At 48.3% G+C, this 25,016-nt stretch overlaps 1 protein-coding gene across 2 annotated transcripts; it reads left to right on the top strand.

The window, feature by feature from the left end:
* The first annotated feature begins 1,599 nt into the window (after positions 1-1,599).
* UBA1 (ubiquitin like modifier activating enzyme 1) lies at positions 1,600-25,016 on the top strand. 2 transcript variants are annotated; one of them, XM_066580439.1, is made up of 26 exons: positions 1,600-1,716; positions 8,509-8,622; positions 8,704-8,762; positions 9,512-9,680; positions 10,142-10,276; positions 10,663-10,769; positions 13,237-13,327; positions 14,150-14,282; positions 14,370-14,467; positions 14,891-15,037; positions 15,114-15,290; positions 15,372-15,482; positions 15,571-15,651; positions 15,805-15,960; positions 16,051-16,216; positions 16,941-17,137; positions 18,285-18,349; positions 18,691-18,886; positions 18,973-19,047; positions 19,124-19,313; positions 19,754-19,842; positions 21,450-21,542; positions 21,776-21,967; positions 22,052-22,153; positions 22,817-22,917; positions 24,121-25,016. In XM_066580439.1, exons 1-26 carry the CDS (start codon positions 1,618-1,620, stop codon positions 24,254-24,256), a joined length of 3,279 nt encoding a protein of 1,092 aa, XP_066436536.1. In that variant the 5' UTR covers positions 1,600-1,617; the 3' UTR covers positions 24,257-25,016. The 2 variants fall into 2 exon arrangements, with proteins under 2 accessions (XP_066436536.1, XP_066436537.1); XM_066580440.1 differs by lacking the exon at positions 1,600-1,716 and adding an exon at positions 5,168-5,294.

Below are 25,016 nucleotides of genomic sequence, written 5' to 3'. Positions count from 1 at the left end.
AATAAAACAAAAATACATATTTGGTACCGCTATGTCCGTAAAAGTAACATATTATTTACTCGATGAATGACATCAGAAAAAAACTAATAAAGAACGCCAGAATTGCACTTTTTTTGGTCACACCCTCTTCAAGAAAAAAATAAAAAGCTATCAAAACTCGTATGGTAGCAATAGAAACATCAGGACGCCTTGCAAAATAATGAGCCCGCGCACAACTAGGTCGACAGAAAAATAAAAAAAGTCCTAGCGGTCAGAAGATGGCAAAAAATAATGGTAAAAAATTAAATCTCTTTGAAAAAAAGGTACAGCAAAAAAAAAAAAAGCTATCTAAGTTTGGTATCGTAGTAATCGTACCGACCCATAGAATAAAGTTATTTGGTCATTTTTGTGACAGTTTGTGCACCGTAGAACTGAGACGCACCCAAAGATGGCGGAATTTCTTTCCCCCCCCCCCCCCCCCCCCCATATCTCTCCACTAGAATTTTTTAAATGTTTTTCAGTACATTATATGGTACAGTAAATAGCGCCATTGAAAAATACAACTCGTCCCGCAAAAAAAACAACAACCTCATACAGTGACATCAATTGATAAATAAAGGAGTTTTTAAATGAGGGGGTGGATGAAAATTGAAAGAAAAGGGCCGCGTCTCTAAGGGGTTAAACGTAACGAAAAGTAAGCGAGCCGCCGCTGATTTTTATGCAGGCTGAAACTGAGCGACAAACGAAAAGTGCGACGGCTCGTGTTTACTTGTAAGGACTATCGCGCACTTTCTTTGAGTGACATTCATTACGTGTAAATGGGCCTTTACTTCGACTCTATCCTGTCTCCATTTTCTCACCCCTCCTCCCTGATAAATGTAGCACCAGGATAAGGGGATGAAGCAACGCACCATGAAGGGCTTAGATACATAGGATAGGGTTAGATACACCGCCTACAGCGAGCATAATACAGGCACTAATGTGGCCCCGTTACGGACGTGTTAAACTGCATCTCGCAGCGCGTAAGTCTCGCACGATTTTCTCGCCAATGTGCAGGCGCCCTAAAAAAAACCATGTCATAAGCCACGCCGCTGACCACGCCCCCTTATGTGTTTTTGGGAAGCAAAAAGCGGAAAGTCAAAAAAGTTCAAAATGTTCAAAAAAAGGTCAGCGTTCGGGCAGAGGCGCCCGCTGGACGAGCGCACATCTCTCTGCAAAGTTGTTGGTGAATCGCTGAAAAACAACGATTACCTGATGAAAATTAATCAACTTTTTTTTAGGTGACCTAAAACAAAGCGACTAGTGGATGAATTCCCGCTCGTGACGCGCATGGCGGCCGTGTTCACACAGAACAGCCTCGCGTACATTCGCTCTATCAAGCACCTATTCGGAATGTAGTTGCCCCATATAAAGCCACCTTACAGGGTCCCCCTCTCTCAGCTATAAGGGTCCTTCCAACCCTGAGAAAACCCCTCTCATATGAGTTTACATGTTCTCCATTTTCTCCATACACCCCCGCCACTACACATGGTTCATTCCATCCAACCCCCTCCACACCAAAAGCGGTCTCTCCCACCCAGTCGCTCCTGCAGTGACGTCATGCCAGTACACCCCCCGAGCTTCACTGACGTCCACATCATGCGCCGTTCTCGTGACTTCATAAAGTGCGACGCGGGAGACATGGAGGAGCGGCCGGCGAGGGACGGTGATAATTCATTGTGTGATAACGGGAACCAGGTAAGATCCTGGGGAGGCCGGGCGAGGCCAAAGCCGGCTCCGGGGATCTGATTCTGGGTTGTGATGGGTGATATGCAGCACGTGTGCGGTGGATGAACCCGCATAATAGAAGTGGGGGCGCACAAAGACTCAGTCCCCGGACACGTGGAGGCAGTCCCCTGTGCAGATGCTATGTCCTGACCGCTCCTGTACTCCTCGGGGGCGCTGTATGGAAGTGATCTGCAACCTGTGGCTTCCCAGCTGTTGGGGAAACTACAGTTCCCAGCATGCCCTGTGACAGTTGCAGCTTACAGAGCGCCTCTATAGAGACCCTACCTGTATTATATACCAGAGGAGGAGCAGGGAATAATATAGGGCGAGTGAGATAGACAGTGTGGGGGGTAATTACAGGCCCATAGGGATGAATGGAGCAGCGAGACTGCTGATCCTAGAGGGAGATGTGAGACCCCTGTTGTAGTGATTATTGGGGGTCTCAGTGATCAAGCAGTTCTCCCCTACCCAGTGATAAATATCCACTCTGCCCCCATCCCTTTTAAATGGGTTGTACCAGAATTACAAGCTGATTGGTGGGAGCCTCACCGATCCCATGGGTCTAGTGCCCACCCCATCGTCCTTACTGCACCCCTCACAGTGCCGAGGAAAATGCTGGTCCCGCAAGTATGTCACCGTGCCATTAATGTTCACTGGGATTGTGGAGATAGCTGAGCAACAAGCGCTTGAGAAGCCTCCCGCACGGTGATGATCAGAGGGGTCCACGGGACCCCCAGTACTCAGGATTGTTGGGGGGGGCTTCAGTAAGTTATCCCCTACCTTGTAGATAGGAGGTAACTTGTAATTCTGCAGCCACCCCAAAGCTGCAGCCAACTGCGAGAAGAGGAGCCCCCTGCATGTACTACTAGAGTCCTGCAGCTAGGGGGAGTAAATGTCTCCAAGTAAAGGGACCCTTGGGGCCCATTCACACGGACAGAATTGGTGTATTACGCAGTGAATAGAACCCATTCGTTCACATCTGCATATTTTTCATGCAGTGTTCGGTCGCATGAAAAAATGCCAGCGTGTCCTTGGCCGTGTAGAACGCACCGCGATCGTCCATGGAAGTAAAAGCGGCGGTGAATACGCAGGAAACCTGCACACCTAAACAATGGGCACCGCTGCATTACTCTTAAAAACGTATTTATCTTTAATGTCTGTGTAGATTGCTGCACATCCTATTTCGGGGCGATTCTTCAAGAATCGCCCATTATTATGGCAGCAAAAAAAAAAAATCCAGCTGCACAAAACCGCCATCAGGTGGTAAACGGGTGCTGATGGGTTTGTCGGCTGGTCTAGTGCCGCCTCACACAGTTGACAACTTGGTCAACAATAGTCCCCAAATATCTGTTATAACTCTCATTTGACATGTGAGGCCGCTAGACGGGAGCGCTGTTGACGCTCCTGTAATGGCGCGAATTGCCAGAACGTGATTGCAGGTTAAGGCCAGCAACTGTCTGGGAAAACTCTAGCGGAAGCCACGCTGCTTGTTTAATAGCAACCTAGACGCACAAGCGCACAGACGCAGTTTTTTTTTTTTTTTAATCCGATTTTCGGACTAAAAATTTGGCGCCTGTTTATTTGCATGAGTTATGAATGCAGGCCTTTTAATTTGAATAGTCTGAGGGGGGGAGGGGGGAGACTCTTGTCTGAATTCTCAAACGGAAATATTACATGTGACTGCGGTGTCCCGTACGTCGGGCAGCACACGGACGCCATGTTTATGTGCTATCGAACGGCCGTGTGCTTGTACCCTGCGGCTGCTGCTGTTACACAAGCCCTTGCAGCATTCGCCAACACTTGCGTTTTACCGAAATGGTTGAGCTGCAGGCTCAGGTGTAGCCCGAAAAGTGGCGCTATTACACGAGCGTTAGCAGGGTCTAATAACGCTATTTACCAGGCTGCGCTATTCTCAGGAAAACTAAAGCGCTAGCAGCGACGGCCATGCTTGTGCAGCAGCCTACAGACATGGACGGTGTATCCTGCTGACCCCACGGCGGTGTGCGCGCTTGTGATACCCCACAGCTTTTTCTGTTAGTTTTCGACTAAATGTTGCAATAACCGAAAAATGTCCCTGCGTGTCGTGTAAATGTTGTACCGCAGGAAGCGCGGCCTGCCAGGCTGATAAAGATCAGAACGCTGATGTATGACCCGGGAAGGCGAGCTAAACTACCGAGTGTCACCCTTAGTAAACATTTATGTTTTGACTAAATTTTACTTTTTACCTAAAAACCACCTGAAATCTGCAGATTTTGGGCTCCTATAGGTGGGATATCCATATAGGTGCTCAGTTGGACGCTGCAGTACGTGTTTTCAGTAGTGCAGCCTCAGGCTTTGACGCTGTAACTGCAAGTGATCATATCTTCGTATAGTAATAGGTTTCCCCCAACACGCACGCCATTACGTCTCCCAAATCCCCTCGCTGTCCATCCGCGACGGTAAACGCAGCAGCCTGATAGGTGGCAAGCTATGCCGTAGATAATATCGCACTCGCGGGATATAAAACTACGGCAACTAATCGGATTCCAACCCTTGATTTCCTAAGGCCGCTGTATGCGCACACCTTATCGCATTGTATTTGCGCACTGAACGAGGCTTTTTGCGAGCGTATTGTGTATTTCGCTGTAGTCTTTCTGCCCACAGGACATGTTCATTTGCGTAGGACCAGAAGACGCATCGCTTAAAATGGCTGATTCATCTGAGTCCTTGATGATTGTTGTTGTTTTTTTTTTGTGGAACTGCGCAGTTTCACGCATCTCATTGCGTGTGATTTTTGCGTACACCTGATTGACTTCTAGTGTATACAAACCCACTGAAACCAATGTGTTCTCTTTTCTGCGAATTGCGCACGCAAACGCGTCCGTGTGAAGCCGGCCTTACTCCTGTTTGGGAAATGGAAGCCGCGAACTGATGCCGGCTGCCATTTATGTTGCTCGGACAGACTTTTAGCCGAAGTCGCTCTCTGTAACTCATTGTGAATATTCGTGCACAATGCTGGGAGTTGTAGTCTCAGCTGGAGGCCCTAATGCGCAGACCGCTAGATCTAAAAGGGGTTGCGTGAAGAACTTTAAGCCCAGTTCGGGGGTGGGGTGTATTGACTACAAAAAAGTACGCTGTCGCGACATTTATGCAGGAGTAACCGTTATTTTAAGTGGTGAGAAAAAAAAAATAGACGTCCATATTTGACAAGGATGGCTGTTGGAACGCAACGCCATTTTAGTTTCCTGTTCCAGAAGCTTATTGGTCGGCGCTGCTCACGTGTCAAGGTGAGGCGCGCTCCACGTTAGCCCGTCCCCAGCCTGTGACACGCAGACACGTGGTTTGGAAGCTGTCAGAGCGGACGCAGGATGTGTGGGCGTGGTTTCTCAGAATCCTCGGCGTTTATTGGAGGAGGGTGACCCCGCCCATTGCTGTATATTAATGAGGCCGGGCGCGCTGCGCTCTTTTCTGCCGTGTTCCGGGCAGCCGCCATCTTGTTTTTGTGTTAGGCCGGAGCCGGTTGTGCGCGGAATTAAGGGAGAAGAGCGGGGCGCGCCCCGGTGGGATTGGTGAGTGAGCCGTGCCGGACGGAGTGAGGAGGTCGTGGGGGACTGTGGTGGGGTCTGGCGGAGTCCCCCCGGGTGACCGCGGCAGCCCTGACGACCAGCAGCCTGCTGTCACTGAGTCATCCCGCAGGGTGTATCACTGTGTGGAGCCTGGCCGCAGCCCAGCCGTATCCCGCGGTGTATACGGCGTATCTCGCACCCCTCCCCCTCGCTGGGCGCGGGGGCTTCTGTACATTTGATGTGACATTTCTGCGCTTTCATTTGCGCCATTTTTTTCTCACCCCGAACCCCAATATTATCGTTATTTCCCGTGAAGCGTTACGTAGCGCGGCGGTGGTTGCGCCTCGTTGCTGAAGGCCTCGTTTCCGTGGCGATCTGCCGAAACCACCACCTGCATCAGGACTCTTCTCGCTCGCCAAGGCGCCCGGCGGTGTCCGTAAAGCTTCCCGGGGCGTCGCTGGCGACGGATGTGTTTCCGCAGCGTCGTAAAACCTGACCGTGCGGCGTTTACCGACCGGCGGAGCTCTAAGTTTTGGCTCAACCCGATGGGGGAGGGGTATAGGCTGCCAGTTTCACTTCCGGACTGGTTGCTATCGGCAACGATCCCCCGCTGGCTGCCCGTCGGCGCCCCCCGTGGTGACGGATGTTGTCGGGGGTCGCGGGTTTAATTCATTTACTGTGTTTCCGTGATGGATTCCAGCCCGGGGCGTGACGAGGCGGACGGCCGGCGCCACCCAGCGCTTCCTCTTCCTGGAATGGATTAACCCCTGCGCTCCTGGGGCAGCTGGCGTGCTGCAGGGCCGGGGGCTTCATATACCAGCTGGTGGGCCGCGGTCTGTGGCATCGGCTACAAGCACCTCCTAGCGGCGCCGAAACTGATGGATGCCGGTTTTTACTTCCTGTTCCCGCGTATCGCTCGGCGCGGTCGGACGCACGATGAATCGTTTTCGGGGACCCGTTTACATGACGCCTTTAAGGCGGAGTCACGCGGGCGCCTCCAGGTTTGGTCTGTAAACGCGTTTTCACTCCTCGTCTCGCACGTTATAGGCTATGCGCCGCCGCTGCGTCTTTTCCCCGTCTTCAATGGGGAAAACATCGCATTACGTGCGCCTAGCAGGGGATGCGCCGCAGCTGCCACCGGGGACAAGGGCACGCACAAGATGGGACGTGCCGCCATGTGCTACCCGCAGCGTGGCGCAGGATAACATCGCTCATGAATGAGGGCTTATAGTTGTGCGTTGCAACGCACAAATCTCACCTGGTTTTCTCGCTCGCGTGAAGCCAGCATTGGCGTACATCGACTTTAGTCGGAAAACCGGCCGCATTTACAGTAGCAGCGAAGTGCGCCGGAGATGACGGAACCTCATCTGCATACTGCGGGACGTACCTGATGGGAGCCATTGTGATGGCTGCGTAGACTGTATCTGGCATTGGCGCCCGACGGCTCGTCGCGTTTGTGCGTGGTGCACTGTGGGAAGTCCGCCTCTAGGTGACATGGCGTACGTCTGGCGCTGAGGTGCAGCTGGGCGAACTTGCATGTTGACTTCCTGGCGTGGAATCCATTCACTTTTATCTCTACCCGCCGCGCTGTTCTGCAGTCCGCACCGTAGAAACTTTGGCGCTGATTCCTGATGAATCGGTAGCAACAATCCGCTCTGGATGAGGCTGCGGGGACGGTCACATGGACCGGGTTTGGTGCAGATTTTTTTTCTCCCGCTCGTGTACGCGGGCTGCACCCAAGTTATCCTATGGAAAGCTTGTCGTGCGTGCGGATCCCACTATAATAAATCGCCAATGGGCACTTGGTCTTTGGCCTCATGTCCACAGGCAGGTCAGAGCCCACAGCGGAATCTGATCCTGGGCGAAGACCTTGCAGGTGTTATACTTGTCCGTCTGGGCCGTCTTTCTCTTCACCACAGAAGCGTTGGCGGTACAGTGCAGTTTTTGTTTTTATTTCCTGCAAATCGGACCCCCCCCATTATAATTTCTGCTTTAAAAGGACAGGCCAGGTGAGGAGGGGGGATCATGTTCTCTTGTGGGGGCCTGATCCTGCATGACACGGGACGTTCACACTAATAAGCCCCGCACCTCAGTAAGCATAGAAGCGGGCTGCGTACTACTCATCGTGCGTCGGTTGGCCGCTTTATTTTCACGGATGTCCTGTAAATCGCCAATGTGCCATTTACGGATAAGCGGTCAGCCGCTCTGCTCCAGTAATGTCTCTGTAGGGGCGGCCCCCTTATTCGTACAATCTACCCACAAGCTGTTCGGCACTCTGGTCCTAAACATGGCGGCTGGTGGAGGGACCCGTGACCAGTCCACAAGTAGCCTCCAGTAGATGCCTCTGTGGTGGTCAATGGATGGTCACAGAATGAGGTTAAGGGTCTAATCAGGGGGGTCCAAACGCTGCACCCCCTGATCACTCCACACCCACATGTGACCGGAGCGGTGGTCGGGCATGCTGCGGCATTTAACTGACCTCTTCAATTAACTGTTGGCGAGATCCTGTGCAGCGTCCCCTCCCCGATAGACCCCAGTAATCCCGCTGAACCCTTATTTACTGAAGCCCACGAGAACCGTACGATGCAAAACCCAGTTCAGACGGCAGAGAAACTAGTGTGGATTTCCAATTCCTCGGTATGCCTCGGCTCGTAGATGCCGCTGCAGTCATGGGTGGTAAGGTCTGTGCCGTGCTGTAAGCTGAGTGGCACAGAAAGGGCCTCGTTCACCCGCACGGAATCTGCTGGGGATGGAATGCCTTGCAACGGGGTACTCCCATCATCCTCGGGGTGGGACAGATATTATAAGTGTTCATTGGGTCAGCGGCGCTCTTGGCTGTCGCCGTGTTCCGCCGCCACGTGCGGATGGCGGGGATTGATCTTTAACATAGGTTTTGCACATTTTCCACCTGCAGAGGGCATTCATCTCTACTCCCTTGCCAACATACCCGGTCTGGGGAGGGCTATATGACGCACTTTAGGGGGGTCGCCAGGTTCAGCCACTCCTCACAGGTGGTTACTGCGGTTGGAGAAGACGTACGGCTTCTAACTAAGAGAAATGGCTGGCCCGGTGCCCGTCTGGATCCTCTCCTCCATTACTGGTTTTGGGAGTAGGGGTGTTAAGCAGCTGCTGTGCGGAGGAGGGGGTATAATTGTTTGGTTTTGATCATTCCATGGGCCGGCTGTCTTGTAACGTGATCGGTCTCCTTTATCCTCAGATGTCCAGCTCGCCGGTGTCTAAGAAGCGTCGCGTGGCTGTATCTGATACAAAGACGGGTTCAAACTGCGCCTCCTCCAATTCTGTGAGCACAGAGCAGACTGCGCCAGCCAACGTGAGTGTCCGGGCGCCAAAGCGCTGATTAAAGGTCAAGTGCGGATCTTCACTGGTGCTAACCTTTAGGATTGTCTTTCAGGGCATGGCTCGGAATGGAAATGACGCCGAGATCGATGAGGGCCTCTACTCTCGTCAGCTGTGAGTATGAGCTGGGCACAACCCGGGGTTTGGGGGATGCAAGGCCGCCTCAGTAAGGCCATTCTCACAGGAGTCTGTAAAACCCTTTTTTATTTTTTAATTTTTTTAAAAGGTTTGTCTGCACTTCTATATTTTGTACAGTAACCACGCAGGCAAAGCGAGCGGCTGACGACACTCCCATGCCTTGCCTAATTCAGTCAACCACATAGAAATAAATGGAGTGGTACCGTATATCTGCAACTCCATTCATTCTCCTTGTCCCTATGGGTGGGTGCAGCGAGCCTGCAGTGACGGGAAGAGGGGGACACTGGACCAGCCATGAGACCTCTGACATGTATCACCTAATTCTAAGTCTGGGTTCACTCGGGACGCGTTTGCTGCGGAAATTCCGCACACAGTTCCTAATCCTGGGATTAGCCAGCAAAGTGGACGAGATTTTGCAAAAATCTCATCCACACGCTGTGGACAGACCGTGCGGAAACGGCCATGCGGCGTGGAAAATAAAGACACAGCATGTCTATCCCCCCCACCCCCCACCCCCCTTTGCAGTGGCCCTCTCCTTTCTACGGGGAGAGATGGTCGCAGCTCCAAAACCCGCAGCTGCAGAATTCTTGCAACCTTTCAGTGCGGCCAACCGAGAATTCCGCAGCCAATTTGTCCCATGTGAACCCAGCCTTAGGAGGCCCATACTGTTTGTTTTGCACCATTCCCTTCCCAGAAAAATCTTGTTAATGTCTTGTGTCTTTCAGGTACGTCTTGGGCCATGAAGCCATGAAACGGATGCAGAACTCTAATGTTCTCATCTCAGGGATGGGCGGTCTCGGTGTGGAGATTGCAAAGAACATTATCCTGGGAGGAGTGAAGTCCGTCACCATCCATGACCAGGCAAACACAGAATGGGGAGACCTCTCCTCTCAGGTCAGCAGCCTTCTGTAGACTTTCTGGTCACCTTATAGGGGTTGTCCAGGACTCGTGGACATTTTAAACTTGGTGTCATTGGGGAGTCCGCCATTCAGATCCCTGCTGATCAGCTAATTCCTGGCACCGTTGTCAGCATGGGCGGCACTGGAAGCTGATGGCACTGTCCATACTTTAGCGGCCAGGTTTAATGCTGCAGGCACAGCTACTAAATTCAGTGGGAACTGCACCTGCAGTACAAACTGCATCGCTACAATGCAGACAGTGCTATCTGCTTCCAGCACTGCCCATAATGCCAGGCATCAGCTGATTGGCCGGGGTCTCAAGTGGTGGGCACCCATTGATCATCTATTTAATCGCTAATCCTAATGTCAGTAGAAAGAATGTCTGAAGCCCTGTAGAACTCCCTTTTTAGGTTAGTCTTCTGGTACTGAATTGCTGATTGTGTTCTTGTGTTACAGTTCTACCTCCATGAGGAAGACCTTGGCAAGAATCGGGCAGAGGTAGCCCACCCTAGACTGGCAGAACTGAACACCTATGTGCCTGTATGTGCCTCCAGCAGTTCCCTGACTGAAGACTTCCTCTCCAACTTCCAGGTAAGTACCGCATTTGGGTGTTTTTAAGGCTTGTATCAAGCTTTGCTGGCCTCAGGGGAACCTGTCGGTGGGGCAAGGCCCTTTAAATTTGGGGAGTATTTTGGTTGAAGTAGTAATGCTAATTTCAGGGTGGAAACTTTCTAAGGACTCAACAGCTTAAAGTGTCCAGGGGCGCTGGAAAATATCCTGTAGCATGTCTTTACCCCTGGGGTGCGCTAAACTGTTCAGAGCCAAGAAGCTTCCTTGCAGACACAACAGGGAGAGTCTTGTCTTAGAGAATAGCAATTGGTATAAAATATGGTATTTCTACTCAGCAGGTTGTTTGTAGCCTGATTTTCTTCTGTACGTTGCCTCAATATTTTTTATTTTTTTTTCCTCTTTCCCAGCTTGTGATTCTCACCTCTTGTACGCTAGACGAACAGCTGCGAGTGGGCGACTACTGCCATGGTCACAATATAAAGTTCATTGTGGCCGACACCAGGGGTCTGTTCGGGTGAGTCTGTAAATTTGTTGCTACTGGTTTGACTAGTAGGATGGATTTATTGTTTGGTTATAAAGTGTTTGAGAAAATGCATTCATGGCATACGCTAAGGATATCGCACAAATGCCATTTAGTTGAATACCCCTTTTAAAGTGGTTGTCCATTTATAAACTATTAATGGTCTAGCCTCAGGCTGGGTCTTCAATATTAGATTGGCAGGGATCCATCTCCTAGTACTTCTACTAATCAGCGGTCTACAGCACTGTTCTCTCTGCAGTGGTCAGGCTTGATATTGCGGGCCAAGTTCCACTTGAAACTAAGAAAAATTGTGATACCAAGCCTGACCACTGCAGAGAGAACAGAGCTGTCTTCCTGCAAAAAAAAATCAAATCTGTCCACGATCGCATCAGCCCAGAGAATTGCTGATTGGTGGAGATTCCTGGTAACGGATTCTCTACTGATCTATTGTTGATGGTCTATCCTGCTAGGCCATCGATAGTTTACAGCTGGACAATCCCTTTAAGTCAAAATCTGGAGTGAGTGATTAATTTTATGCATTGAACCTTGATAATGTTGTTGCCCTTCCACAGGATAGGGCACAGATTGCCCATCTGTGGGGTTTGATTGCTGGGACCCCCACTGATGCTTAGAACAGAGCTGTGGCTTGTTCTGAAGCAAGGACCGCAGTGATTGCACACGTGCTCCACCTCTCCCTTCATTTGAGCCACACAGTCCTAAGGCCGCCTGCAGACGAGCGGGTCGGATCCGGCGGCGAGGTTTCTCGCTGCGGGACCCAACCCCAGCGCCTGCAAGGAGGAGCGCGTACTTACCCGCACCGGGCGGTCCCGGCTCTTTCATGTGCTGGCGCAGACCGGAGCCGCCGGCCGGGTGAGTGACATTTCTGTGCGGGGCTCTGCGAACCCCGCACAGAAATAGAACATGCAGCGGTTTGTTTGCCGCGAGAGATTTCGCGCGGCCAAACCGCAGCCGTCTGCATAGGAGTGTGTATTGTAATGCACTCCTATGCAGGCTTTCAGTGGCGGAAATCCCGCCGCAGGATTTCTGCCCGTGTGCAGGCGGCCTAAAAGCCAATGGTAAATGTGGTGCAAAGCATGCAAGACATCTTAGGTTTGCACCCTGACTGCAGATTTCTGTAGTTGCCAGTTGGAGATGGGGTGAAACAAAGATGCTGGATCGGATTGTGATCTGTGGCATTTGGGCTCGAGTCAGCACTTTTACATACGACCCTGCCGCTGTAATCACATTATCGCAGCTCTGTTGCATCCATGTGTTTTGAGTCTTCATTATGGGCCGCTGTATCACGTTCTTAGTGTGGCTACCTGTTGCACTCTTGTGTAGGCAGGCTGTGTCAGTCTTCCCTGTCTGGTGAAATTGCCCATCTGCCCCTCCTGGTAGTTCTCGGGTACCATTCTCCTTGTTCCTCTGTGCCCCCTCTCCCTCACATGTAAGGCGCTGATACAGAGAACATGTCTGCCTTCTCTAAGGGAGCAGGAACGTAACTGAGCCCATACAGTGATTATAGGCAGTTGTACAACCTTCCTGACTCATAAATGTCTATACTGTCAAGAGTTCAGTGTATTTGTGTACTCCAGCTTCACCTGCTTCCCTGTGGGCTCTTACAAGCAGGAGGCAGGGGAGCAGTGTGAAGCTGCAGCTCATGGGATACACTGGAGATGTTGGAGTGTTCACACTGGGATTTTGTCCGGGGGTTACCAAGTACAGCACTGGGATGGAGCCCCGACTGCATATTTGGTATTTCAGCCGCACTTAAGCGGCGCTGCTGATTAGAGCCACCTGATTGGCTCTTCGGCAGCATGTGACTACACAGCGTGCACGCGGATTGCCTTAAGCAGCCGTGCACAGACTCCCCTTTGGAGATGTGCATGAGTGCTACTTCACGAGACCCGCGGGCGGTTACGTTTAGGGTTACGTCATGGTTTGGTTTAGTGTTAGCACGGCTCATCATGCACGGGGTGAAACTTACTGCAACTCCACATTTAAAATCTGTTCCAGTGGCATGGACTGTGTGTCCCCTTGAGGGGCTTTTTACTGATCTAACCCCTCCTAGCTCCGCATAGTAGTTCAGTATTGTGAAAATCTTCCCTGTACCTCTGACGAGTCGGAGGTATAATGGGAAATTTACTATGGGAACTGCATGAGGGGGTAAGAAGGAGCCAACATGACTGTTCGCATTAGATAAGAGACTTCTGTTTCTATCCTAACTCTGAAATGGGCCATTCTACACTAAGGCCGCTTTCACATGGCTGGGAAAAAGTGTGAGATTAACAAATCTGAACCCCACTTCATTCACATGATCTGGAATGTCTGCTAATTCTGCATGTCCCCAGTTGGAACTACAAAAGGCTTAGTGTAGAATAAATGAGGACTCTTGGTTGTTATAACACTCTGGATTGATCTAACTTCATGCACTGAACCCTTCTGGATTTCCCCATTGCAGGCAGCTATTCTGTGACTTTGGTGATGAAATGGTTGTACTGGACCCCAATGGAGAGCAGCCCTTAAGTGCCATGATTTCAATGATTACAAAGGTATGAAAACTAGACATCCCGGGAACTGTTGAACAAATAGTGTAAAAAACAAAACAAAAACCTCTTTCGTCCGTATCCTTGGATCACTCATTCTGCAGTGACAAAGTATCCACAAATGTAGTCTGATAGGCTGCTTTCACCCTGCATTTGTATATGCATCTGGATAACTCCCAGTACATGTATCAAACCTATCCGTAGACTGCTAGTCGTCGACAGTCCATAAAGTGCCCTGGCTGGCTTTGGGTTGGTATGTACCTTTTCTTGTTCAGCCATATGGAATGGTAGTCTGTTATTCCATACAGAGGCACCCAGTGAAGTGTTCTGCTGCGTATAGACTTTTTAATTTAACTTGGGAGCCTATGGGTGATGTAAGCGCCCGGCCTCCTTCCTACAGATTATTGCTGAAGCTCTCACACAGGAGCAATAGCTGTTCAGAGAATGAAGGGGGGAGCGGCTGGAGATCTCTTCCGGCTGCCCACCTCACTCCCTGCAAATGGGCGGTCGTCTGCAGATGACTGACTGCCTATTTCCACGGGCTGATGAACACTTGGAGTTGCTCGGCTTTTAGCTCACCTAAAACCCAAGTGACTCTTTTTGGTCTTTCTCTCTGCCCTGTCGGTGGCTGTATGTACATGGGACAACTATCTCCTGAATTCACGGTTTCTAGCAATTATTTGGGTGATAATTGCCTAGTATAAATACCTTTTTAGTTGCTACAGCAAGTTGTTGGCGTACGATCTGAAAGATTCTCATGTAAGCCCACCTTCATTTGTACATTTGGCTGGACAGTGCAGTTTGATGCAAGGAGTTTGTTTTCCTTAGGATAACCCGGGCGTTGTTACCTGCCTGGATGAGGCTCGCCACGGCTTTGAAAGTGGCGATTATGTAACCTTCACTGAACTGCAAGGAATAACGGAGTTGAACAATGCTGATCCCGTAGAAATCAAAGTACTAGGTATGATCTCTTGTATTGCAGTAACGTGTCCCTCAGTGTTGCATTTGTATGTGGCAAGTTGCATCATCCAACTTCTTTTCCCTGCAGGACCTTATACATTCAGCATCTGCGACACAACAAAGTTCTCCGACTACGTCCGTGGGGGCATTGTCAGCCAAGTAAAAATGCCGAAAAAAATCAGCTTTGTAAGTAGAGTTGCTAGAGATTGTGTAGTCAAACTTATTCATAGACTGGTAGAGTTGGAAGGGACCTCCAGGGTCATCAAGTCCAACTTCCTGCTCAGTGCAGGATTTACTAAGTCATCCCGGTTAGATATTTGTCCAGCCTTTGTTTGAAGCCTTCCACCGGAGAACTCACCACCTCTAATTGCAACCTGTTCCACTCATTGATCCCCCTCACTGTCTAATATCTAATATGTGTCTCCTCCCTTTCAGTTTCATCCCATTGCTTCTAGTCTTTCCTTGTACAGATTAGAATAGGGCTGATCCCTCTGCACTGTGACAGCCCTTCAGATATTTGTAGACCACTATTAAGTCTCCTCTCAGCCTTCTTTTTATTGTCTTTTCTCATCTGCAAAAATTGATCACTCTTTTATGTATATATTCTAGAAACCATTAAAGGAATCTCTCCAGGATCCAGAGTTCCTTATTACAGACTTTGCCAAGTTTGACCACCCGTCCCAGTTGCACCTGGGCTTCCAAAGCCTGCATGTCTTCCAGAAAAAGAACGGCCGGCTACCAAAGCCACGCAATGAGGTCTGGGTCCACGCCTTGTGTCTATTTTGCTTGCTGGACTGTGGAGATCTGTATTGATGATTTGTTTCATTAACAGGCTGATGCTGATGAGTTGCTGACCCTTACCAAAGAGATCAATGACAAACTGTCAGGATCAGCAAAGCTGGAGGAGCTGAAGGAAGGACTTCTGAAGAAGCTGTCCTTCCAGGCCACTGGAAACCTTGCCCCTGTCAATGCATTCATTGGGGGGCTAGCAGCACAGGAAGCCATGAAGGTAGCGCATGCACCCATCTGCCTATCAGCTTACAAATTGCTATGCTGTCATTGGTGGTTCTGAATGTTTTTCCGCCTGCAGGCCTTGTCAGGGAAGTTCATGCCAGTCATGCAGTGGTTGTATTTTGATGCCCTAGAGTGCTTACCTGAAGAAAACGAAGACGCTCTGTTGAATGAGGAGAAATGCAGCCCTGTAAGTCTCTTTGACGGCTTCATTGCGTGACTTGTATTAAGCTTTTTGGCGGCTTCCTGATGTTTTCTGCTTTTTGTCCCTCCAATAGAGGAAATCTCGCTATGATGGGCAAATTGCTGTATTTGGATCTGGCTTTCAGGAAAAAATTGGCAAACAGAAGTACTTTTTGGTATGTGCCCTCCGCTTCCTTGTATCTCGTCAGTTTGTCCATATACTACACAAAGGGCCCATTGCCTCAATGGGCACTAGAAGATTTCATTGCCTTGCTGCAAACAAAGGGGTTGTCTGAACTGGTGACATTCAAGCAATATTTGTATTGCAGGTCGGTGCTGGGGCCATCGGATGTGAGCTGCTGAAAAACTTTGCCATGATCGGCTTGGGGGCAGGAGAAGGTGGTGAGGTTATTGTGACAGACATGGACACCATAGAGAAGTCCAACCTGAACAGACAGTTCCTCTTCAGACCTTGGGATGTTACGGTGAGTGCTTCATTACTATTCTGGAGAGCGGCTGTGTAGAAACTGTTCTGGTTTTCCAGTTCGCTGATTTTGCTGCTTGTCTATTACCAGAAAATGAAATCTGAAACTGCAGCAGCAGCGGTTAAGCAGATGAACCCAAGCTTGAATGTCACAGGGCACCAGAATCGTGTGGGCACAGAGACGGAGAAGGTTTATGACGACGATTTCTTTGAAGCACTTGATGGCGTGGCCAATGCACTTGACAATGTGGATGCAAGTAAGTAGACTGCAATTGTATATAACTCTATTTAGGATTATATTCAAGGGGATCTCATGGCAAATGCAGAGGCACCACGTCCATGATGATGGATCTCTACTACTGGCAGGATTCCTTTAAACTGTAGTAATCTGAATGACCCACTTAGAGAACCTGTCTGGTCCCTTGACCTGCCAGGACTGAGGGCAGCGGAGTAAAGTGACAGACCAATGAAATCAGTTTGTCACTTACACTGATTGGTTTAGTGGTTTTGGAAATCTTAATTTGACTCATTTCCAGTCCTGTCCTGCAGAGTTTCCAAAAGATGATTTACAAAGTCACTATACCCTGATTCCTATGGGCTGGACAGCTGACCTGACAAGTTCCCCTTAAATATGGGGTGGTCTTGGTTCCAATATGTAGCTATTCTGATGCTTTTCAGATACCTCCAGTGATCCCATAGCCATGCATAAGGTTTAATCAAGTAACGATTTAACTCTACTGTAAATTCAGGAGCGGAGTGCGATGCAAAGTAGATCTGTGGCAACACACAATTCATAAATTACGTAGGCTATGCCCGTATACTTGTAAGAAACATCGAGGCACATGGCAATATTCCTGAAGGGACTGGCAGTTGCTTTGTACTGTTTAGTTCAGTCCTACAAAGATCACCTGTCTTGCTTTTTTTTTTTTTCATTTTTTTTGAGCATTTTTTTAAACTCCATTCTATTGTTTTTGTTAATAGGAATGTATATGGACCGTCGCTGTGTGTACTACCGTACGCCCCTTCTGGAATCTGGAACATTGGGAACCAAAGGGAATGTCCAAGTTGTTATACCTTTCCTTACAGAGTCCTACAGCTCAAGCCAGGACCCACCAGAAAAGTCCATACCAATATGTACCCTGAAAAACTTCCCCAATGCCATTGAACATACCTTACAGGTAACTGGATAAAGATGCATGGCTGCTAGGAACAGGTTTGTAGGGTGGTGTAACGGTTGAAGGGGCTGTGCTGGGATACTCTCCCATGCAGTCTGACATTATGAAGTGCTCAGTGAATGCCGTGTGCAGCTGTCTAGAATGTGACCCATGCACAACACACATTGGCTTGTGTGTCTTCATGGCCGATGTCGCATCATATGGAAGTCTATGCCTGCACTGCTCTACCCTGCCTGGAGCAATGCATCTAATTGTGTATAATCATTCAGATTAGTGGTTGCACAAGAGATCACAAAGGTGATCATTTAGGGTCCTTTCACATGGGCCAATGTTTCAGATTCGCCCAAAAATCTGAACTTATCGTTCAGTGTAAATGCTTGCACAGACGGAGCGATAAATTTGTTTGCTCGCTGTATTTTCCGTTTTGTTCGGTTTTTATGCAAACCCCCGGTCTATGAACAACTGCTTGGCTACTGTGAATGGAGGCAGGCAGACCAGAACGATCCCCAGCATACTCTGCCTCCACCCACTGAGCGATGATTGTTATGTGAAAAGCTGGGATCTGCGCCTGACTGGTTGTCTTGACTATATAATAAACACACAAGGGCTTTTTGCTGCGGGTGTTTTTTTTGTTTGTTTTTTTTTTTTTTTTTTTTTTTTTAATTCCACTCCCCAACAAAAAGCAGTGACAGGGTGTCTGATATGTAGGTATTCTGCCTCTGACTATCCCAACTATCAGGATTTCCCTGACCCTTCCTTCATTTGCCAGGTGACATGATATACCCAGGCAGAAACGGAATGATGACCCTGTCGCACGTCTTCAGCGGTCTTTATTTTAGTATGGGAACTCTATTCTCCTAGTGTGGAACCCCACTTATCAGATTTCTGACATTTGCTCTAACTAGTGGAAAAGCCTTTCAAATGGCATACGTTGCAAACCATTTACTAGATGGATATACATGTTAGCCGTAACAATGTGACCGGTTCATCAGTCCATATCTGACAGCAGTAAAACATGAGGTTAAATGTATTGGGATTTCTCTAGTTCTGCAGTTGTTGGTAAAGGGGGGAAAGTGTTATCTGTAATAGATTCTACTTCTGTTGAGATGAGAGAACTTGGAATCAACCGCTGCTTCTGTTTCATTTTCAGTGGGCTCGTGATGAGTTTGAGGGACTCTTCAAGCAACCAGCAGAAAATGTCAATCAGTATTTAACGTGAGTGTTAGTGTGTGGGTTGTAGCACAGCAAAAGTATTGCGTGAATACGCATCCCTGCCGGCCACGTCATCCTGCACTGCCAGCGCTGAACTGCGCATGCGCGCCGACCTGTCAGGCGGGACGTTTACAGCAGGTCCGGAGGGGTGAATATGGGGGTTTTGGGGGGGCGCCGTGGCAGACTCCGATGTGATATTCCGCTGGCGGAGTTCATCACGGCCGTGGGCATGGGGCCTTATTTGTTCTTCACAGTGAACACAGGTGACAGGTAACCCCACATGGTAAGGGGATAACTTGGAATTTGGTTCAATCTCTTTAATCAATGTTCATGTTTGTCTACAGGGACCCTAAATTCATGGAGAGGACACTGAAGCTGCCTGGCTCTCAGCCTCTGGAGGTGATTGAAGCCGTGTACAAAAGCCTAATAACCGACAGACCCAAGAGCTGGACGGAATGTGTATCCTGGGCCTGTAATCACTGGCATACACAGTACTCCAACAACATCCGGCAGCTCCTGCACAACTTCCCACCAGAACAGGTTGGCAGCCATTGACATCGTATCCCTTATCTAAATGCTGATCATCAGAGAATCCAGATTTACAGCTTGTACCTTGTTTTGTTTAGCTGACTTCTTCTGGTGCGCCCTTCTGGTCTGGTCCTAAAAGATGCCCTCATGCACTGTCTTTTGATGGGAACACGGTAAGTTCTGACAAGTTGTAGTCGAATGTGGTTGAGTTTATAGGGTGACTTATAACCTTTTTTTTTGTGTTCACAGACCTTGCACTTGGATTATATCATAGCAGCTGCTAACCTCTTTGCACAATCCTATGGTATTGCTGGATCCACAGACAGAGCTGCCCTCGTAGATACACTCAAATTTATCAAAGTGGCAGAATTCACCCCCAAATCTGGAGTGAAAATCCACGTATCGGACCAAGAGATGCAAAATGCACACGCTTCATTGGGTATTGGGTGTTTGTTTGTTTCTTCCACACCCCCCTTCACAGCAATTTCTACTGATGACCTTTCCTCAAGAAGTTGATCAGCTGTTCAGAGCTCACTGTTGGCACCACAACAGTGTATAGACCGGAAGCTGATCACTCCAACACCTATGTAGTGGCTGGCACTGGTAATTGCAGTCACAGCTCACATTAAAATCAATGAGATCTGCACTTGTAATTACCAGCGCTGCCCACTACATAGGGGTTGGTGCTACCTGCATCCGCTCCATACACTTTTATGGCAATGATTAGCTAGGATCTCAATTGGCAGACCCCCAGCAGATCAACTATTGACCAATCCTGAGGTTGGTTATCAATAGAAATTCCAAAGAAATGGCTTTATGAGAAATTTTACACAAGTGGATAATGGAGCTAACCAAAGACCCATGGTCTAATTTTTCTAGATGACAGTCGTCTGGAGGAGCTGAAGCAGAATCTCCCTACGCCAGAAAGCCTGTCTGGTTTCAGAATGTTTCCCATTGATTTTGAAAAGGTAAAAGTACATCCTAGATTTGCACTTTACCAGCAATCCATTCTTGCTAGCATTATCCCAACACTCTAGTTGTGCTGCCACAGGAGAAGGCACTACTATACAGTTCCTATCAATTATATTAAATCAATGGGCTGTCCATTTAAAGGAGTTTTCCCACTAAAGACTTATTCCCTCCCAGCTGTCTAATTGCTGGGACCTTTGGTGATCTGGAGACGGTGCACCTGAGTTCTCCATTTGAATGAAGCAGCATTGTGCGTGTAACCAACTGCTGCATTCACTTCTATAGGAGAGGTTGAGATTGATGCACTCGGCTATTGCCCTCCATTTCATAGAAGTGAATGGTGTTTAATGCATGTGTACTGCTGCTCAATTCACACAGGGGATTTGAGTGTCTTAGTCATGTGATACTGGGGTTTCCAATTAGTTGGACCATCAGCAACCTGACACATCACCTATCCTGTGCATGGAGGATGAATGTCCCTTTAATGGAAACTTCTTTTAGTACAAGCACATAGTTTCCCAAAGACCTCCCTGTTGAGATTTGTTAAAAGGTGGATACCGTTTTTAATCTCGACGTGCAGATTTGAAATCCACAGCCAATTCTGATCACAGATATCACCCCTTGAATGCATAGAGTGCTAATTGGAAGATGGAACAATGTGTTCATAGCGCCACCTATCTGATTTGCAGAAATATATTTTCTGTGTTTAACTTTGTAACTGGCCTTGTAAAAATGACTGGGAGTATAAGCCAGAGCCTTCTCCAGAAGGAATACAGTTTTGGTGGTTTTTGCCCCATCAGTGTGCAGTAGATTCTTGGGTGAGATGCCTATGATATGGGTGAGAAGGGGTACAGCTTCTCCTTAGATCATCTAGTAGGTGTGAGGAGACTTAGGAGGCCATGCATGCTCCTCTGCGAAACCTACATAGATGGAATAATGGCTCTACAGCACCGCCTATTGGGCAGCATTCCTGCAAGTCAATGTCTGACCTTTGACCAGGCTTCCCTGAAGAGAAACTTCACCCCTCCTGACCCACCTCCTAGTCCTCTCAACCAGCCAACCAGAGACGTACTGTACATTGAGGGACAACCCACACCCCCAACAGTTATCTGTTCCTTTTGGAGAAGGCTTTGGCTTATATGCCCATTCATGTTACAAGGCTTGTTAGGTCTGACATTGACTCGTAGGTGGTGCAGTTAACATTGTTCCATCCTCCCTTTTGCATAAATTCCCAGAGGCGCATATGTGGCCTTAAGTCTCGCACCTACCGACCCAATGCATAGGGTGAAATCTATGACTGAATCTGCAAGTAAAATGTGTGGGTTTTGCAGCAAATCCTGTGGTCATTCTGCAACTGATTTTGTCCAGTCCCATCCAATCTACATTACCTGTGAACATAGCCAGAAAGTATATATTTCTGAGCAAGGCTGGAAAAAAGTTTACACAGATTTAGAGGGTCAATCTCCTGTGCTTAAGGCTTTCTTGAGTCAGTTGACGCACCTTCAGTAATGTCACCTTCCATCCCCCCTGCTTTATATCAGTTTGGTTCTCTAGGTGTAGAATACTCACTCCTTTTTGTAGTTAATGGGTTTTTTCTCTCTTACAGGATGATGACACAAATTTTCATATGGACTTCATTGTGGCTGCTTCTAACTTGCGAGCTGAAAACTATGACATCCCACCTGCGGACCGTCACAAGGTAAGTGCTCTTGTGTGAAGGAGGATCTAGTGTCCTTTCATAATGAGCTATCGGTAAAAGGTGCCTGGACATCGACTGGTGTCTTTATTGCACAGCTAGCTTGGTAAGAACACTAGGAAACCATAGGTTATATACCAGGGCCAAGTGAGGAAGAGAAGGCTGCTTGAGGGACAAGATCCTGATTTGTTTAAGTTATGTTTTGCCTTTAATCTTCTCTCCTGCTTTTTTTGCAGAGCAAGCTGATCGCAGGGAAGATCATTCCAGCAATTGCTACGACCACAGCGGCGGTCGTCGGCCTCGTATGTCTGGAGCTCTACAAGATTGTTCAGGGACACAAGAAGATCGAATCCTTCAAGAACGGTTTCATGAACCTGGCCCTCCCTTTCTTTGGTTTCTCTGAACCCATTGCAGCGCCGAAGCACAAGGTTGAGTGGTCATTTTATGTGTTATTGATCTGCTGCTTCCCTTTAACTTGAGCTCCACTGATCAGTTTTCCAAACTCTTCACAGTACTATGAACATGAATGGACTCTCTGGGACCGGTTTGAAGTCAAGGGTATCCAGGACAATGGAGAGGAGATGACCTTAAAACAGTTTTTGGACTACTTCAAGGTGTGCAATCAATTTGTACCACTCTCCTTTAATGTTTTGGAGCTTTTAAAAAGTAACTACACTTTTTTTAAAAAGACTTTTGATATGTCACATTTTTGATCAGTAGGGGTCTGGGCTCTGAAACCACAGCTGTTTGCTGAAATGAAGGGGTCTGTAGCTCTCACTTCAGCACTGGCTGTCCTCACAGCCTGTCTGCTCCTCTCGGCTGCTGAAGATGGACTCTGGCTTCTCTAGACAGATTGCATCTGTCTTCAGCTGCCAAGAGGAGCCAATAAGCAATGAAGATGGCGAAGGGGTGAGCGCTGCAGCCCCTTCATTTCAGTGGTAGTCTTCGCACCCAGACCCTCACTGATCAACACTTTTGACATGTTGCCCTCACGCGTCAAAGGTGGTGAGTGTTTTTCTAAAGTGAATTTGTTGTTTTTTTTTAAGAAAAAGTTCTGGTCTGGCACTTTGATGCCCTATGGCATCAATTCAGGCTCAATTCAGTTTGAGCCTGGGGTGCTCCTTCTGTATTCAGTTCTGTCACTTCAGCTTCATGGATTGTTACAGGTGGGAAATGGAGACATGAGTCCCTTTCGCACTGTATGACCTGCTTGGGTGACTAGCTGTCATTGATTAACTCTTGGATTATGTATGAGCCTTGTAAGTTTTTATTTGCAGAAGGAACATAAGCTGGAGATCACAATGTTGTCCCAGGGAGTGTCTATGCTGTACTCCTTCTTCATGCAGGCTGCTAAGCTGAAAGAACGTCTTGAACTGCCGTAAGTATCCTCCTTCCTCCGTTTCTTTTACTTGACTGTGTTCTAGCTCAGGTACCAACCAATCAGATTTGCCACTTTCACTTCTATTGTTTTTATGTGTTTCTGTGTAGTTAATACTTTTAGGTTTAGGGCTACAAGACTACTTTTGGCCTTGTTGTTTTGAAGACTGCAGTGTCATATTGTAACATTGCATCTAATTGTCATTACAATCTACTGCAACACAACAGTTGCAAAAAATCCCAAACTAGGATATTTGGTTGCACACAACCTTACTATAACCAACTGCAAGTTGATTGCGATTTATTTGTAATTTTGCTGTTAACAGATGACTCGTAGCTGTAAAACATTCGCATGACGACAAGTTGTAGACAAGCCATACAACTTTTCTGAGATGTGATCTATCTCAACCAAAGGTGCTGTGTAGCCCTGGCCTTAAAGGGAATCTGTCAGCTACTTTGAGCCCTGTAAGCTAAGCTTAAGGGCTAATGCCCACAGCCGGATTTCTGACGCATTTCACATGGCGGAAATCCGCGGCATTATGCAGCACCTATTAGGTTCTATTGAACCTAATGGCTCGATGTTCACGCTGCGGAATTCCGCGGCATGCTCTAATTGCCTAGGGGAAAACGTGCGGCAGGCTTCCATTGTAGTCAATAGAAGCCGGCGGTCACGCTATACTTGCACTGTGAGCACAGTGGAAGTATCTCGGGATTACGCGTCCCTGCCCACTGCCGGCCACGTCATTCTGCACTGCTGGCGTTTCACGCACTGTACTGTGTGCGCTGGCTCACCAGGCGGGATGTGCGCGGTGGATCTGGAGAGGTGAGCAATGGGGTCTTTGGGGGGCATCCTCATGGACTCTGCTGCAATATTCCGCTGGCAGAGTCCATCACAGCCGTGGGCATGAGGCCTAAGGTAGCTGACTCACCGACTGGGAATGTAGGCGTCTGGTGGGGGTGGGGGTGGGGGGGATGAGTTGTCTTTTGTTTTTTTGTTTTTTTTTTACTTGCTGTTACCCTGTTAGTGCTTATACCCACCGCTGAATGCATCGAGTGGTGCACTAAGTAGTCCTCCCATTATGCTGATGGTTTTCAGTTTCAGCTGGGTGATGGAATCAAATCTGGGAGTTGGTTGCACAGCAGTATGAGACAAGACAGTCTTTGCAGCGCTCCTATTAACCCTCCAGTATTTTCCTTCTTGTAGGATGACTGAAATTGTCACAAAAGTGTCCAAGAAGAAGATCGGGAAACACGTGAAAGCTCTGGTGTTTGAGCTCTGCTGCAATGATGACGATGGAGAGGATGTGGAGGTCCCTTATGTCCGCTACACCATCCGTTGAGCTTCACCAGATCTCCAGCTGCAATGCACATTGAGGAGAGGGGTTTCTGGAGCAGATTGGAAATTGGCACAGGAATTTTGGGATTGGGGGGTAAAGGAAAAAAAAATTGCAAAACTTTTGGGAGTTAACGTTTGACTGTTCTACTGCTATTAATCCTTCAATGCAGTGAAGGGAACATGACTAGGGGGGTGCACGAATCTCATTGTAACGTAATCCTATCACCTGTCTGGTATTGTGTGAGGTTTGTGATCATTTTCTGTGATATGACCATTTAACACTTAGATCCAACTAATCCGCACCCAGTCCTCTCGCCCACACTCCAACATCCCTTAACAGGTGCTGACTCCCAAACCCAAATTTCCCCTCCACCCAAAGCTGTCCAGTCTCTTCGACTCCAGCCACCAATGACATTTCCTGCTCCATGTATTTGTACTGTTAGTCGTTTAGTGCACAAGTTTGCTTAACCCTTCTGCCGCATGAGATGCAATTCTGAAGGAGGAAGGGTTATTGGCTGTTGAGAATTGAGCTGGAGAGTCCTGTGCTCTCGCCTGTAACAACTGCATGGGGAGCAGACCATTTTCTTTTTTGCCTTGCCCACACTAAGATCATCCAGACCGTGCCAGTGACCTGAGGGCTAAAGAGCAGTAAGATATAGCTTTAGTGTAATGAGAAATACAGTACTGCTGTTCTTGTAGAAATGTCTCTTTATACTGTGTTTGAAATCTGAAAAAAAATAAATAAAAAATGCGAAAGGTATGAA

This window comes from Eleutherodactylus coqui, chromosome 10 (assembly GCF_035609145.1).
Source record: "Eleutherodactylus coqui strain aEleCoq1 chromosome 10, aEleCoq1.hap1, whole genome shotgun sequence".
NCBI classification, from domain to species: domain Eukaryota; kingdom Metazoa; phylum Chordata; class Amphibia; order Anura; family Eleutherodactylidae; genus Eleutherodactylus; species Eleutherodactylus coqui.
The sequence above is the reverse complement of the archived record's forward strand: the minus strand, read 5'-3'. Positions and strand labels throughout refer to the sequence as shown.